Source organism: Megachile rotundata, chromosome 16, assembly GCF_050947335.1.
Source record: "Megachile rotundata isolate GNS110a chromosome 16, iyMegRotu1, whole genome shotgun sequence".
NCBI classification, from domain to species: Eukaryota; Metazoa; Arthropoda; class Insecta; order Hymenoptera; family Megachilidae; genus Megachile; species Megachile rotundata.
In genome coordinates this window covers 9,178,996-9,193,420 of record NC_134998.1, presented here as the reverse complement: position 1 = coordinate 9,193,420, position 14,425 = coordinate 9,178,996, and the positions used below count along the sequence as shown (strand labels likewise).

At 34.4% G+C, this 14,425-nt stretch overlaps 1 protein-coding gene across 4 annotated transcripts in view; it reads left to right on the top strand.

Moving 5' to 3' along the window:
- Positions 1-14,417, top strand: part of Hnf4 (Hepatocyte nuclear factor 4) — a 37,256-nt gene extending 22,839 nt beyond the window's left edge. For 3 of the 4 annotated variants that reach the window (XM_012295059.2, XM_012295061.2, XM_012295063.2), the window contains 6 exons: positions 6,606-6,807; positions 7,684-7,778; positions 7,958-8,094; positions 8,704-8,974; positions 10,225-10,377; positions 10,654-14,417. In XM_012295059.2, coding sequence (XP_012150449.1) covers positions 6,606-6,807; positions 7,684-7,778; positions 7,958-8,094; positions 8,704-8,974; positions 10,225-10,377; positions 10,654-11,162 — 1,367 coding nt within the window. In that variant the 3' untranslated portion in view covers positions 11,163-14,417. The remainder of the gene's footprint in view (positions 1-6,605; positions 6,808-7,683; positions 7,779-7,957; positions 8,095-8,703; positions 8,975-10,224; positions 10,378-10,653) is intronic. The other variant, XM_012295060.2, reaches the window with a different exon arrangement.
- The last annotated feature ends 8 nt before the right edge of the window (positions 14,418-14,425 follow it).

Genomic DNA, 14,425 nt, shown 5'->3' with positions numbered 1-14,425 from the left:
GGATAGCTTCAAGGTTTCTCTAGGATTTTCGAAGATCCATAGAAACTCTTTAAAATTCCCCTAGGACCACCTTAGGGGTTCTATACTATTTTGTAAGATCTACTGAAACTCTCTAAAATTTCTCTAGGACTACCTAGGGTTTCTCTAGAATTTCTCAAGGTTCACAGAAACTCTCTAAAATTTCCCTAGGACCACTCTAGAATTTCTCAAGGTCCACAGAAACTTTCTAAAATTTCCCTAGGACCACTCTAGGGTTTCTCTAGAAATTTCCAAGGTCCACAGAAGCTCCCAAATTTCCCTAGGACCACTCTAGGGTTCCTCTAGAATTTTCCAAGGTCCACAGAAACTCTCTAAAATTTCCCTAGGACCACTCTAGGGTTCTTCTAGAATTTCCCAAGGAATTTCTATAGAAACTCTCAAATTTCCCTAGGACCACTCTAGGGTTTCTCTAGAAATTTCCAAGGTCCACAGAAACTCTCTAAAATTTCCCTAGGACCACTCTAGGGTTTCTCTAGAATTTCTCAAGGTCCACAAAAATTCTCTAAAATTTCCCTAGGACCACTCTACGATTTCTCTAGAATTTCTCAGGATCCATAGAAACTCTAAAATTTCCCTGGAACCAATCTAGGGTTTCTCTAGAATTTCCCAAGGTCCACAGAAATTCTCTCAAATTTCCCTAGGACCACCCTAGAGTTTCTCTAGAATTTCTCAAGGTTCACAGAAACTCTCTCAAATTTCCCTAGGACCACCCTAGAGTTCTTCTAAAATTTCCCAAGGTCCATAGAAACTCTCTAAAATTTTCCTAGGACCACCCTAGAGTTCTTCTAAAATTTCCTAAGGTTCACAGAAACTCTCTCAAATTTCCCTAAGACCACCCTAGAGTACCTCTAAAATTTTCCAAGATCCTCAAAAACTCTCTAAGATTTCCCTAGGGTTGCAACAAACTTCCATTAAGGTTCAGAAGATATTTCCAAAATTTCCCTAGTGTACCTAGTACCTATAGTATACCTCCCTGTTTCTCTGAAGCCTTCATAAAATCCCCTATGACCTCCTTAAAATTATTCCTAAGTTCTTACTATCCTATTTCCTCTCTTCGTTATTATTTGATTAAGATTTTATTAATGCAACGATTTTTATCACCTGAAATATTAGACACGCAATACACGAAGAAGTCACGGTAAAAAATCTGAAAGAAAGACAAAACAACCGCGATATCGCGGTAAATGATTAATGACCTCGTTATTCCTAAAGAGACCTTCGCCGATTCATTATTCGAATGATTCAATTATTCGAAAAACGAAAGAGAAGAAAAAAAATGCCTCTATTGTGGACTGCCGATATTCGATCGAGTAATATCGATAATTATGCGTAATCAACGACAGATATACCGACGGTACGCAGTGAAAAAAAGGAGGAAAAAAAAAAGTTGACAGGCCTTGAAATAATTTAAAACGTGACATTTATTCAACTTTATCGCTATAACATTTTCCCAGACGTTCAATAGGCATTCTTTTTCCTATCTTGCACGCATTACGAAACGTTTTTGCCACGAGCTCCTCCCTGTGCTCGACTAAATACTTGGTAAATAACAACATTTGCAGATTTGCAGTAAACTAGAGGCGACACTCTATAATCTCTCCAAAACTGTCCCTTTAAATTGCTTCTACAAACGAGCGGGAAATTTAAATCGAGCAAATCTACTTTCATGTCAATCTCCAATAATTTGGAATATATTTGTAATAAATTTTCTGTATATTACTAATATTGTCTTTCGAGGTATTTTATCAATTTTACGGCGTTGAAAAGTTGAAAAGAAAAGAATATACCAAAATGATTGCTCTACAAAATATATTTGAAGAATATGTATTACGGAAATGATTATTACGAATAACTTGTAAGAAAATGAAAAACTATATATCACAAGAAATTACGGATGAATGTGTTACAGAGATGTGACAAAATATTTATTACAAATAAATTACTGGTGAATATGCGGGTTTGAACTATTCTTTTCGACCGCCATACTTCTACACTGTGCACATGCGCATCATTCTTTTGATTTGGGCATTTGTCCTCTCTCTAGGTTTCCTTGTCTAGTGTCGCCTTTTGTTATATGTACTCCTCAAAATAAACGCACTTCGTATCCGTTATTAATGATAGAGATGGTAAATCGACGTCCACTTAATTAAACGAAGCAAGAATAAAAAATGAGCGGAACAGAAATTTGCAATTAAATCGGCCAACGATATTAATAAACATTCCGCATTATCAGTTGTTTCGTAGTCAATAGACATTTTGCAAGTAGTTTATCAGAAACATTCGAATTTATCTCGATGCCCTCGAGTATTTTACATACTTGACCCGATTGTTGACCTAACTCGATGTTTTCACCTCGTAGAAACTATATTTCTGCACTATCCTTCAATAAACAATAATATTGAAATCAAAGCAAACTTTGTACGGAGTAAGAAAGTTACATCTCGGAAAATATCTAATAGTCGCAAAAAATCTTGAAAATCCGAAATATGTAAACTTCGGATCAAACTGTATCCACTCTGTTGTTTCAAGTGGTAAGTATCGATGATCTCTCGAAACAGAACCAGCCGTTCAAATATTTATCCACTTTATTTTTGCTTTATTCCGAACACTGTTCGCGATAGTCGTTTAGAAATCGCACATCTTCGTAAAAATAGGCGAAACGGTGTTGAAATAACACGTAGTTTCGATGTAGCGAAATAACATTAAGTCAGCTGTTCACCTTTTACTTCGTACAAAAGATAGGTGGTCCAGCGTGTGTGGCATTATGCATTTATTTCAACTTTCAAGTTTCCAATTTTTGCAAGTTTAAAGCTGTAGAAGTCTTTTTATTTTTGTGTTCTTGGATTTTCAAATTTTCACATTTATGAATTACCGAATTTGCAGATACTAAATTTTTGTAATTTCTGTATTTTTTAATTGTGGAATTTTCAAGTTTTCAAGTTTATAAATATTTAATTTCAACAATTTTTGAACTTTCGAATTGTGGGAGCAGATCCGCCATTGTAACGCACGAAGGTCCGCGAAGATGTGCGAAGACGCGCGAAGAGTGGAATCTGTCAATCGTCAAATTCTAAAATTTACAATTTACCAAATTATCAACTCCTGGAATTTCCAAATCTTTCAATCGTCAGAGCTTCAAATTATCAAATCTCCAAATCTCTACTTCTGGAATTTCCAAATCTCTCAATCCTCAAATTTCCACATTTCTAAACTTCCAAATTACGATAGCTCCGTCATCATAGCGCACGAAGGTCCGCGAAGATGTGCGAAGACGCGCGAAGAGTGGAATCTGTCAATCGTCAAATTCTAAAATTTGCAATTTACCAAATTATCAACTCCTGGAATTTCCAAATCTCTCAATCGTCAAATCTTCAGATTATCAAATCTCCAAATCCCTACTTCTGGAATTTCCAAATCTCCCAATCCTCAAATTTCCAAATTTCTAAATTTCCAAATTACGATAGCATCGCCATCATAGCGCGCGAAGGTACGCGAAGATCCGCGAAGACTGGAATCTGTCAATCGTCAAATTCTGAAATTTACAATTTATCGAATTATCAACTCCTGGAATTCCCAAATCTTTCAATCGTCAAATCTTCAAATTATCAAATCTCTAAATCTCTACTTCTGAAATTTCCAAATCTCTTAATCCTCCAATCCTCAAATTTCCAAATTTCTAAACTTCCGAATTACAGTAGCAGCTCCACCATTATAATTCACGAAGATCCACGAACATCCACGAAGACGCACGAAGACTAAAATCTGTCAATCGTCCATTTCTGAAATTTCCAAATTATCAAATTCCCAACTTCTGGAATTTCCAAATCTCTCAATCATTAAATCTCCAAATCCCTACTTCTGGAATTTCCAAATCCCCCAATCCTCAACTTTCCAAATTTCTAAACTTCCGAATTACGATAGCACCGTCATCACAGCGCACGAAGCTCCGCGAAGACGCACGAAGTCTACCGAACACTCCGAAGCGCACCCGCGGCCCTGCATAACTCGAACTTCCACTTAGAATAGAAAATTATTTACCTATTACCATCAACAAAATATAATTGTAAAACTGTCTTCCTCGTAAACTGAGTTACATGCACTTTTAGATATGCGATGTCAAAGAAACAGCAAGTAATCGTGTTTAAATTATTTCGCATCTGGAATTAATTTAAATTCAACTTACATTTATTACTTACGACCTTTTTTTTATGTATGCACGGCGAACGTGCATAATTCTTAAGATACATATTGTAGTTGCAGCTATTTGAATAAAATATTATTAACTCGTTGCTAAACTGCATACATTACTGGAATTTCTGAAACACGAACATTGTAAATCTGTACACACATTCCTTTTTCTATCTCAATTTTTTTTTATAAAAATATATTTTGTTAAGCTGTGACATTTTTGAAAATGTTTCACGATAGAAGAAATCATAAAATCGTGAAAAATTTCTAACCAAACGTGACGTTTTATAAACTCAGTTAGTCTGTGAACATAAGCTGTAACATTACTGAAAAATTTTCACGATAGAAGAAAGCTTAAAGTCGTGAAAATTTTTTGACCAAACGCGACGTATTTTTGTGACGTTTCATAAATGTTCAGGGAATTAATATTTATTCCAAAAAGCTTTTCAATACCTCCGTAAATACGGAAGCATTTGCATAAATGTATACATTTAAATTTAAATGGTATATCGTACATTTGAATTGTTTGTTAAAGTAATTTTCAGTTAGTAACAATAAAACTGAAACTTTCTGCAATTTCCAGAGACTCGTAATTTGAGAAACGTTATGTAATATTTGGGAGAACAAACTCGAAAAGCCGTGCTATAAAACGATCGAAACGGTCAGAATGTCGTAAATAATGCCGAAGATAAAAAGAGTGAAGAATTTTATGATGCTATCGGTATTTTCAGACAAATTCGTGCTGAAGTGTTTACGCGTCTTTAAACGCTGCTTTGCAAACGTTCAGGATGAGAATTTGTTTGGATAAATTTGAATTTCTGAAATTTGCAAATCGCGAGGCTGAGCGTTGTTTAGTTAGCAATTTTAAAAAATATCGTAATTAGATTCGGAGTTATGAGACTCGAAATTATGACAAGATACGACCGATGGTAGGCTCACAAATTGTACTTGAAACTGCAGCATTCAATAAATGTCTCCTTACCTCGCCATTATGCAAAAATATGCAAAATGCAAATGACGATAACTCAGAACGATCGTATCTCAAAACGTCAATTTCCCGATAATTTCCAACACGAAAACGCGTACGAAGAATAACGCTTTCGTAAGAATTACCTAATTGAGGACGTGAAAATTCGACGGTTTTAAATTATATTTGTTCAGGAAAATGTCCGAGAAGACAACAAAGACTACGATGCGCGTGCTGGTGTGCGTGATTGATAAAGAGCTCATTTATCAGTAGGCTTATTACCAGCAGAAGTTTCGTAAAGAAAACACGCTAGGAAAGAGATCGACGTATCGCTGTTCTTTATCTCTGAAATATCATTATTTATACGTCTCTGAGCGATAAGGAAATGATTCTTGTTCTCGAAACGAGATTTCGGATAGTGTCCCGTTTATCCTGTTAGTTTCATAGTATGTTTATTGCCGAGATCAAACTGAATTAATATTGAACGTAGCTTTATCTCAACTGAGGATGATTCTTGTTAAAACATACGATTATCCGAAATTTCCAGGGGAACAGATAAAACTCATTTTTCGCTCTCGTTTTGGGAGATACGTATCGGATTGACGTTGATATATATCGGCGAATAAATCTGCTCGATATCTATTTGTAATTAGGAGGTTTTTAATTTGTTATACTCTTGAGTTTTTAGCGAATTTTTAGATTAAATGAAATTTTACTGGGAGAGATTTGGGAGAGATGGAGAAATTTAAGGGATGTTTAAAGGAAATTTAAGAGAAGTTTGCAATTGAAGGTATATCTGTTGTTGGCAGACCAAGTCTTGAAACTTTTTAGCTGATAAGTTCAATAAATTCTTCTGAAGTTATCTTCCTAATATTAATTATTACTATTGTCTACGTTATACTCATAACATTATAGATTTAAGTAAAAAATACCTACACCAAATTGTATTAGAAGGTTCTTAATTTGTTATGCTCTTGAGTTTCTACCGAATTTTTAGATTAAATGAAATTTTACTGGGAGAAATCTGGGAGAGATGGAGAAATTTAAGGGTAGTTTAAAGGAAATTTAAGAGAAGTTTGCAATTGAAGGTATATCTGTTGTTGGTAGACCAAGTCTTGAAACTTTTTAGCTGATAAGTTCAATAAATTCTTCTGAAGTTATCTTCCTAATATTAATTATTACTATTGTCTACATTATACTCATAACATTATAGATTTAAGTAAAAAATACCTACAATATCTACAAAAAATATCTACTATTGTACTAAGTAGAATGCAGCCTTTCGAGTGCAAAGAGTTGCCGTATCACCTCAAGACACGACTCCTAAACCTAAAAGTCCACTCGAACAAAATGTCCACTCCAATAAAATCTCTCATACGAAACTAAGTAAATTATATTCTTCCTGTTATAGATGCCGATCTGAGCATGGGTGCAGGCGCAGCTGGGGGTTCGGTCCTCGGTCTGCCAGGATCGGGTGTGGGTGGCGTGCTCTCCCAACACTGCGCCATTTGTGGAGACCGCGCCACTGGAAAACACTATGGCGCCGCTTCCTGTGATGGATGCAAGGGTTTCTTTCGACGGTCGGTCAGGAAAAACCATCTTTATACTTGCAGGTTGGTTTGATTTCCTATATCCTTAGTTCTATTGTTCCATAGAAGCTTGTATGTCCAAATCCACATCTTCACATGCTTATACCTAAGTCTTTCTTTAAGTCTATATTCTTAGAACCATCTCTAGATGTTCATGGGTAGAAATCTTAATATTCTCAGGTATTCTAAGTCTCTAGACTAGTGTACTCCACATCCACATACTGGGCTTGTATCCTAAAGGTGTCTATTATAGACACATTCCTACATTACATCTCCACATGCTTATACCTAGGTCTTTCTTTAAATCTATATTCCTAGACCCATCTCTAGATGTTCATGAGTAGAAATCTTAATATTCTCAGGTAGTCTACATCTCTAGACTAGTGTACTCCACATCCACATACTGGACTTGTATCCTAAAGGTGTCTATTATAGGCACATCCCTACATTGCATCTCCACATGCTTATACTTAGGTCTTTCTTTAAGTCTATATTCTTAGACCCATCTCTAGATGTTTATGGGTAGAAACCTTAATACTCTCAGGTAGTCTACATCTCTAGACTAGTGTACTCCACGTCCACATACTAGACTTGTATCCTAAAGGGGTCTATTATAGGCACATCCCTACATTACATCTCCAAATGCTTATACCTAGGTCTTTCTTTAAGTCTATATTCTTAGAACCATCTCTAGATGTTTATGGATAGAAACCTTAATATTCTCAGGTAGTCTACATCTCTAGACTAGTGTACTCCACATCCACATACTCGACTTGTATTCTAAAATCTATGTATTATAGACACATCCCTTACTACTACTTATAACCCTAACAATTTTATTCCACACTTCCTCAATAAACTAAAAAAGAAACCTATTCAACCACAAATATTCTGTTACAGATTTAGTAGAAACTGCGTAGTGGACAAAGACAAAAGAAACCAGTGCAGGTACTGCAGATTAAGAAAATGCTTCAAAGCCGGCATGAAGAAGGAAGGTGAGGATCTTCATATTGTTTCCCCGGCGATTAATCGGTGATTCAATGCAAACTTAGCAACTGCAGCGCATAAGAATTGAAATAAAAGAGAGAATAACGAAAGTGAATCAACCTATAAGTCATCGCGACGAAAACATTACTGTATAATGATCTTTCTTCTGCTTTCGATTTTTACGCAGCCGTACAGAACGAAAGGGACCGGATAAGTTGTAGAAGGCCGAGCTACGAGGAGCAGACGAACAACGGAAGCGGACTCTCGGTTGTTTCCCTTTTGCAGGCTGAAATGCTCAGCAGGCAAGTTGGCGCCGCTCTCGAGGTCAGTTTAAATTCATTTTGTTGAAGAACAAGAGGAATTCTGAGACCCAAACTGAGTTGCAGATGTTGAAATCTGGAAATCTGAAATCATAGAGATATAAAAGATATAAAAGCATAGGGATAGGGGTAGACATTTAGAAATTATACAAGACATACATAGAATTTTTCAAACTTAGGTATGCAAATTTATGGTTCGCTTTGTGTATTCGTTTAATGAAGCGAATTTAATGGCAGCAATAATTATGAGACGAAGAATTAATGAGGACCCTGAGAATAATACCAAGGTTCTTAATGTAAATGCCAAGCCGGACAGACATCCGGTCATTTTCTTGGGGAATGAATTGTAATTTTCTACCTTAAACGAAGTCAAAAATATTTAAATTCGAGCATACGCAAGCAGTACGTTAATTCTTACTATAACTATCTCCAGTTCATAAAATTAATGCCTTTGAAATGGTATAATTTCTTAACCAGTGAAATTTGAATACAGTTCCTAAATCACAGAAGCTATCTCAAAAGTCCTAATGTCCTATCCTCCTATCCTATATCCTCAACATAATTATTTAATAGCCGTAAATACGTTGGCTAATTCCGTTTTCTGTTTCAACAGCTAGGCAGTCCGGGTAACGATATCGACCTGAGCACCAAGCAGATCGCCAACATAAACGACGTCTGCGACAGCATGAAACAGCAGCTTCTGATCCTTGTCGAATGGGCTAAGTACATACCCGCGTTCAGCGAGTTAACTCTGGACGATCAGGTCGCCCTCCTAAGGGCACACGCTGGAGAACACCTTCTCCTGGGTGTCGCCAGGCGCAGCATGCAACTGAAGGACGTTCTTCTTCTGGGTAACAACTGCATCATCACTAAGAACTGTCCTGGTACGCTATTCTGAACTTCATTCAATATTTAGGTGCTGGTTTAACGTCTGTTTGTTCCGATTAATTCCTTGATAACGGATATTAATATCTCTGTGACTTTCATCGTTCTTTGTGTATTAATTAAATCCGTTATCGAGGCATTGGATAGTTTTCGAATCGTTTAAATACTAACCGACATTGTTAGCACTGAGACTAATATTCATCTAACACTGCATCTTTTGACACATGTTTTAGGATTAAATAAGATAAAAGTTGCAGTAAAAGTAATAGTCATAATAATAGCCAAGTTATGACAGTAATATTGTAAAGATTTATAACAGTAATTATAGTAGAGTATAACATAGCAACAGCAATAATAATATTCATTATCTTGAGCAGAATTCAAGAATAAGGATTTATCTCGATCACCTTGAACGTTTCTGTCGCATTCAATGACACGATAAATTGTTTTCAGACCCAGCAAGCGATTAGGCTTAGATGAACTAATTTCAAAGAAGAATCGAAGGACGACCGAATGTTTAGTCTTCCTTATTCTTACATTCTGTTTGAATGAACGTCAAATTCTGAGGAAGCGAAAAAACAATTACTCTTTATCCTTATCGGCGATTATCGCGTCAAAATATTTTTCTGATAGATAGGGTCGAATGAAACAGCTGAAAGTATTACCGGCGCAATAAAGATTACATCGTATTACTTCATCTCTCGATGTCATCGACAGATAAGATTGCAACGAAAATCGCGAACCGAATGTTCTCTTACTAAATTCGGTACAACGTTTCTATAAATATATTTTATTAGACGTTTTGCTTGTAGGTCTGACATAATTGTTAGGGAAGTGGGTGAGTAAATAACACTGCATGCAAGTTCATTAAAAACTTGACTAACACTGTGTCTCCTTTATTAATTTGGCTATTTCGTGATGAACTACTCTACGAATATTAAGTACGTAACGAGAGTTCGGTTTTAAATCGATGCGCGTCACCGACTGACGTCTATGCAGAAACAGAAGTTTCTCCACGTTATGTTAATTAGTAGAGAACCGATAATCTCGTTATAAGAATTGCATGATCGCATATTGGGGAGTAGCTAGTAGACTGAGTCCGGCCTTCACGTCGCAATCGCAGTAGCATGACTGCAAACGGGATTCGACTTGGTTATTGGTCCTCCATGCTTTTAATACTTCACACTGTATCCGGGCTCAGTCGATTGGTAACAGAAGCCGATAGGAACAGTTTAACCGTGGTTATCAGTCATATCTTTGTCCACAGAGGGCCGCAATCAGGACCTGGACATCAGCAAGGTCGGCATCAGGGTAATGGACGAGCTGGTGAAGCCTTTGAACGAAGTGCAAATCGACGACACGGAATTCGCTTGTTTGAAAGCCATTGTCTTTTTCGACCCCAGTAAGTATCGCCATTTCGGGGCGTATGATCGACCGAAGATGACGTAGAATTTGCGTGTCATTCGGCCAAGATTTGCCGGCACGCGAGAACGATTGTCTCAATGAGATTTAATTGATCATCGGCGCGGTCATCGCCGTCACGCTGAAACAAATTGCAAACAATCGCAGGCTTGCTCTGCTTTTTCATCTCATCTTAACTCACGCATTCTTAATATCATCGTTTAAATTTGTAAAAACCCTACATTCGTTTCGTTAAAACAGTATCCTCTGTTAACAGATGCGAAGGGCTTAAGCGAACCACAGCGAATCAAGCAACTGCGCTACCAGATCCAGATTAATTTGGAAGATTATATCAGCGATCGACAGTACGATAGTCGTGGTCGATTCGGCGAGATACTTTTGACTTTACCAGCTCTGCAATCGATCTCCTGGCAAATGATCGAACAGATACAGTTTGTGAGGCTGTTCGGAGTTGCGCATATTGATAATTTGCTGCAGGAGATGCTGCTGGGTGGTGCGACGGCAGAAATAAATGGTGCTACGACACCTATACCGATCTCAAACGCACCGGAAAGTTACGTGAGCAGCAACGAAAGTCCTAGCAGTCCTTTAACGCCGGCCAATGCACCGCCGTTGAGTCCTCAAGATCACATGCTGACTGGCGGAAGTCCTGTTATGATTCTGAGGGATCTTACGCCTATACAGGGCCAAGAAGATGTGACTAGTGTAACTGGATTTAGAATGTTCAAGCAAGAACCCAGTCTCGAAAGTGAATCCACCTTTTAAGGATATTTGGACGAGTGGGAAACAGTGGAAAGATTCTGCAACGCTGATCAGTTAAACTTATAATTTGATACAAAACTGGGAGATTTTTAAGGAACCTTCAAAATGTAAAAGAGCTAGGAAGTAGCTTAACCTAACCTATGCAGCAGCATTGTAGATTCCAGGGTCACAATCCTCTTAAATTTTCTAATTGTAAAACTTATGGTGTTAAAGATTGCACAAGGCTTTCGATTACACGAAGATTACTGTTAAGAAATGTACAAGACTTTCACTTATGTGCCACGAGAGAATCAGGATCTTTAGATAACGATTTGTAATTGTTGAATTAAGAATCCGAATTTTAACGATATGTTAAAATACGTTTTGAAAAAATGAAAAGACTCTGAATGTCAGAAGTAGCGAAGATTGAATCATTTCAAAATGTCGAGATTCTTAAGAGCCAAATCGAAGAATTCGCGGTTGGTTAAAATGCTTTATGCAACGACAGATGCAAAATAATCATACAAGATCTTATAAGATCCCAAAGTAAGAATGAGTTCTTTTAATACATTTAGACATTTGTGACAAGAAACTGACTTTAGCGATCTCTCACGATATTCTAAGCAGTTTTTAAATAATAACTTTCATTAAAATATTTATAAATTAAACTCCTTTTTTATTTGTAAATTTTTACAAGCATATTTCGGTTATTTTTTAAGATTTCTTAAAAAGTAGCTTCCAAACATTTCTTGCATATTCAAAATATATGTTTGAATTTGATATGTTAAAATTATAAAACGCAATATGAAATTTCGAATTTCTGGTTAAAAATCATGCTCAATCAATTGCTCAATTAATTCTTAATTACCTTAATCATAAGGTTCAATCAAAATCGGTCGATTAAGTGACATTGTCACTAAAAAGTCAACTTAACTATGTTAATGTTCTACTTTTCTGTGTAACATATATTCAGCAATAATACTTTCACGCAAACATGAAATCATTGATAAGAAATTTTATAAAAATCAAAGGAGCAATCTTTTGACGATTTTTTAAACTCATCGCTTTCATATGAATTATATTTTCTATCGTAACATATTTAATAAACATACAACGTTTCCTATTTTAATATTCATCTTTGTCAAGAATACATTTTAATTCGATTTAGTTTTATACGATCGCAATAAAATATAAACGACCGACCTCTGAATATAATAATAATATTAAGTAAGTTTAATTGTTACGTTTCTAAGATATAAGTAAAGTGTTATTTATACAAAGGGTTTATTAATTATTTATAATATATATTTCTACAGAGAATATTTTTGTTAATGCAATAAATATTTTGTTATCCCTACTATACTGTATATGCATTGTATGCATTATACATACAAAACAAGTAATAATTATAATAATGAAATATTTTTTTAGCTGCCTTTATAAATTAAAGATACTTTAAATATTCCAAATAGCCGATGTGCAATATCAAGCACTTTCCAATCATTTCAGCAAATATTCATCTGAATAAACAAGTTTTTAATTAAATGCTGTATATAGTATTTTTAAGCATAAGTTATATTTAATGAACATTGATTTTTTACAAGCAGTTTATTTACTATCCTCGAACAGTACAAAAAAATATTTACATTTAGTTTGCAACAATAGTTAACACAACATTGCATTATTCTTTACTGTTTTCAACTATGCTTACTCATTTGCAGAAATACTTATATTCTTGTCTAAAAAGTAGTACATGAAAGTTACCGTGTATATTTGCTGATTTTAAAATACTAGTCGTCTACAAATTTTTGCTTGCACATATAGTAGCAAATATATACATACGAATGTTTATTGAAATGAAAGAAAGTTAAAATGAGGCTCCAAAATTTATTTTTTAAAAAGTACAGAACATTTTGGAATATTTTTTTAGTATGAACTGAAAAGAAAATGCATAATATCATAGAGGATATCACCAAATCATCCACTTAAAAAAATACACAAAAAATTTTTGCAAAGTTTCATGTTATTCACTACAACAGTTTTGTGCTATATATGCACCGGATGACATTCCATGTAAAAAATCAAAAATCGTTAGAAAATAATTAACGCCTCTCTCTACAAAGAGAGGAGCACACGCCATTGCAATGCAATTTTTTTTTAAGGAAAGGAGTATACATACTTTTGTTAATTTTTTATACATTTGGAGTACAATTTGTTTATTTTTTCTATCTGAAATACTGCATTAGAACAGAAATAAATAAAGAAATATTCATACTAATATTTTATATGCACTTGCATTATTAAAATATTTTTTACAAAGTTTCAATATAAGATGTAATTCAATTAAACAAATTGCTAGTTCCAAATGTTTATAGCAACTTCTGTTAAATATTAAATCTATGAATGGATAGCAAGAAGTAGGATAAGATTTTAAGATAAAAATTTATATATTGTTAATAAGTAATGTGGAATTTAGTATATAAATATATAAATAATTTTTGATCTAGTATGCATGTGTGCATGCATGCAGAATGTAAATGAATTAGTGAAAGTGATAATATTACTAAAGAAACTAGTTAAATATATTAACAAACAAAGAAACTAGTTAAATAATAGGAGAACCTATAACAAGTTTCTGCACAATTTTTTCTTTTGATATTTATTTTGTACTATAATATAATTTTTCTGAATATAATACATTTTCATCTTGAGTTATGCTTAAAATAATTTACAATGCAACCAATATATAAAACAACATTTTAATGATGAAATTATCAATTTTCTTCATACAATTATCATATTTATATCATTGTTATCGCAGGTCTTAAAATTTTTAGTAGTTCTTTATGCAGAATTTTAACTCCAAAAATTGTCATCACGAGTCTCATGATTTTTGCAACATTTATTGTTAGATTATTTCAACTTCATTATAGAATATTTTAACATAGATGTAAGGATCATAGTAAACCAATCATAAATTGTAATGAAATTGAAAAATTTTTATTCAAACTTATGTAACTAATTCCTTTATTTGTTCTATGTTTATTGTGTATAAGATTTAATATTTGAAAAATGATTATTTTTATATGGGTTGTGAGCTAAAAGTTACCAAGATAAACAGTTCATTAATAAGTCAATTCATAGGTAAGCTTTTGTGACAAATCATTCACAACATATAAACATTATTTGAATTGTAAATAATTTTTTTTCCTTAATTGATTGTTATTTAGTTATAAGAAAATTTGTATTATACATATAATAAAGGCAGTAAACATCTAATTAGTCTC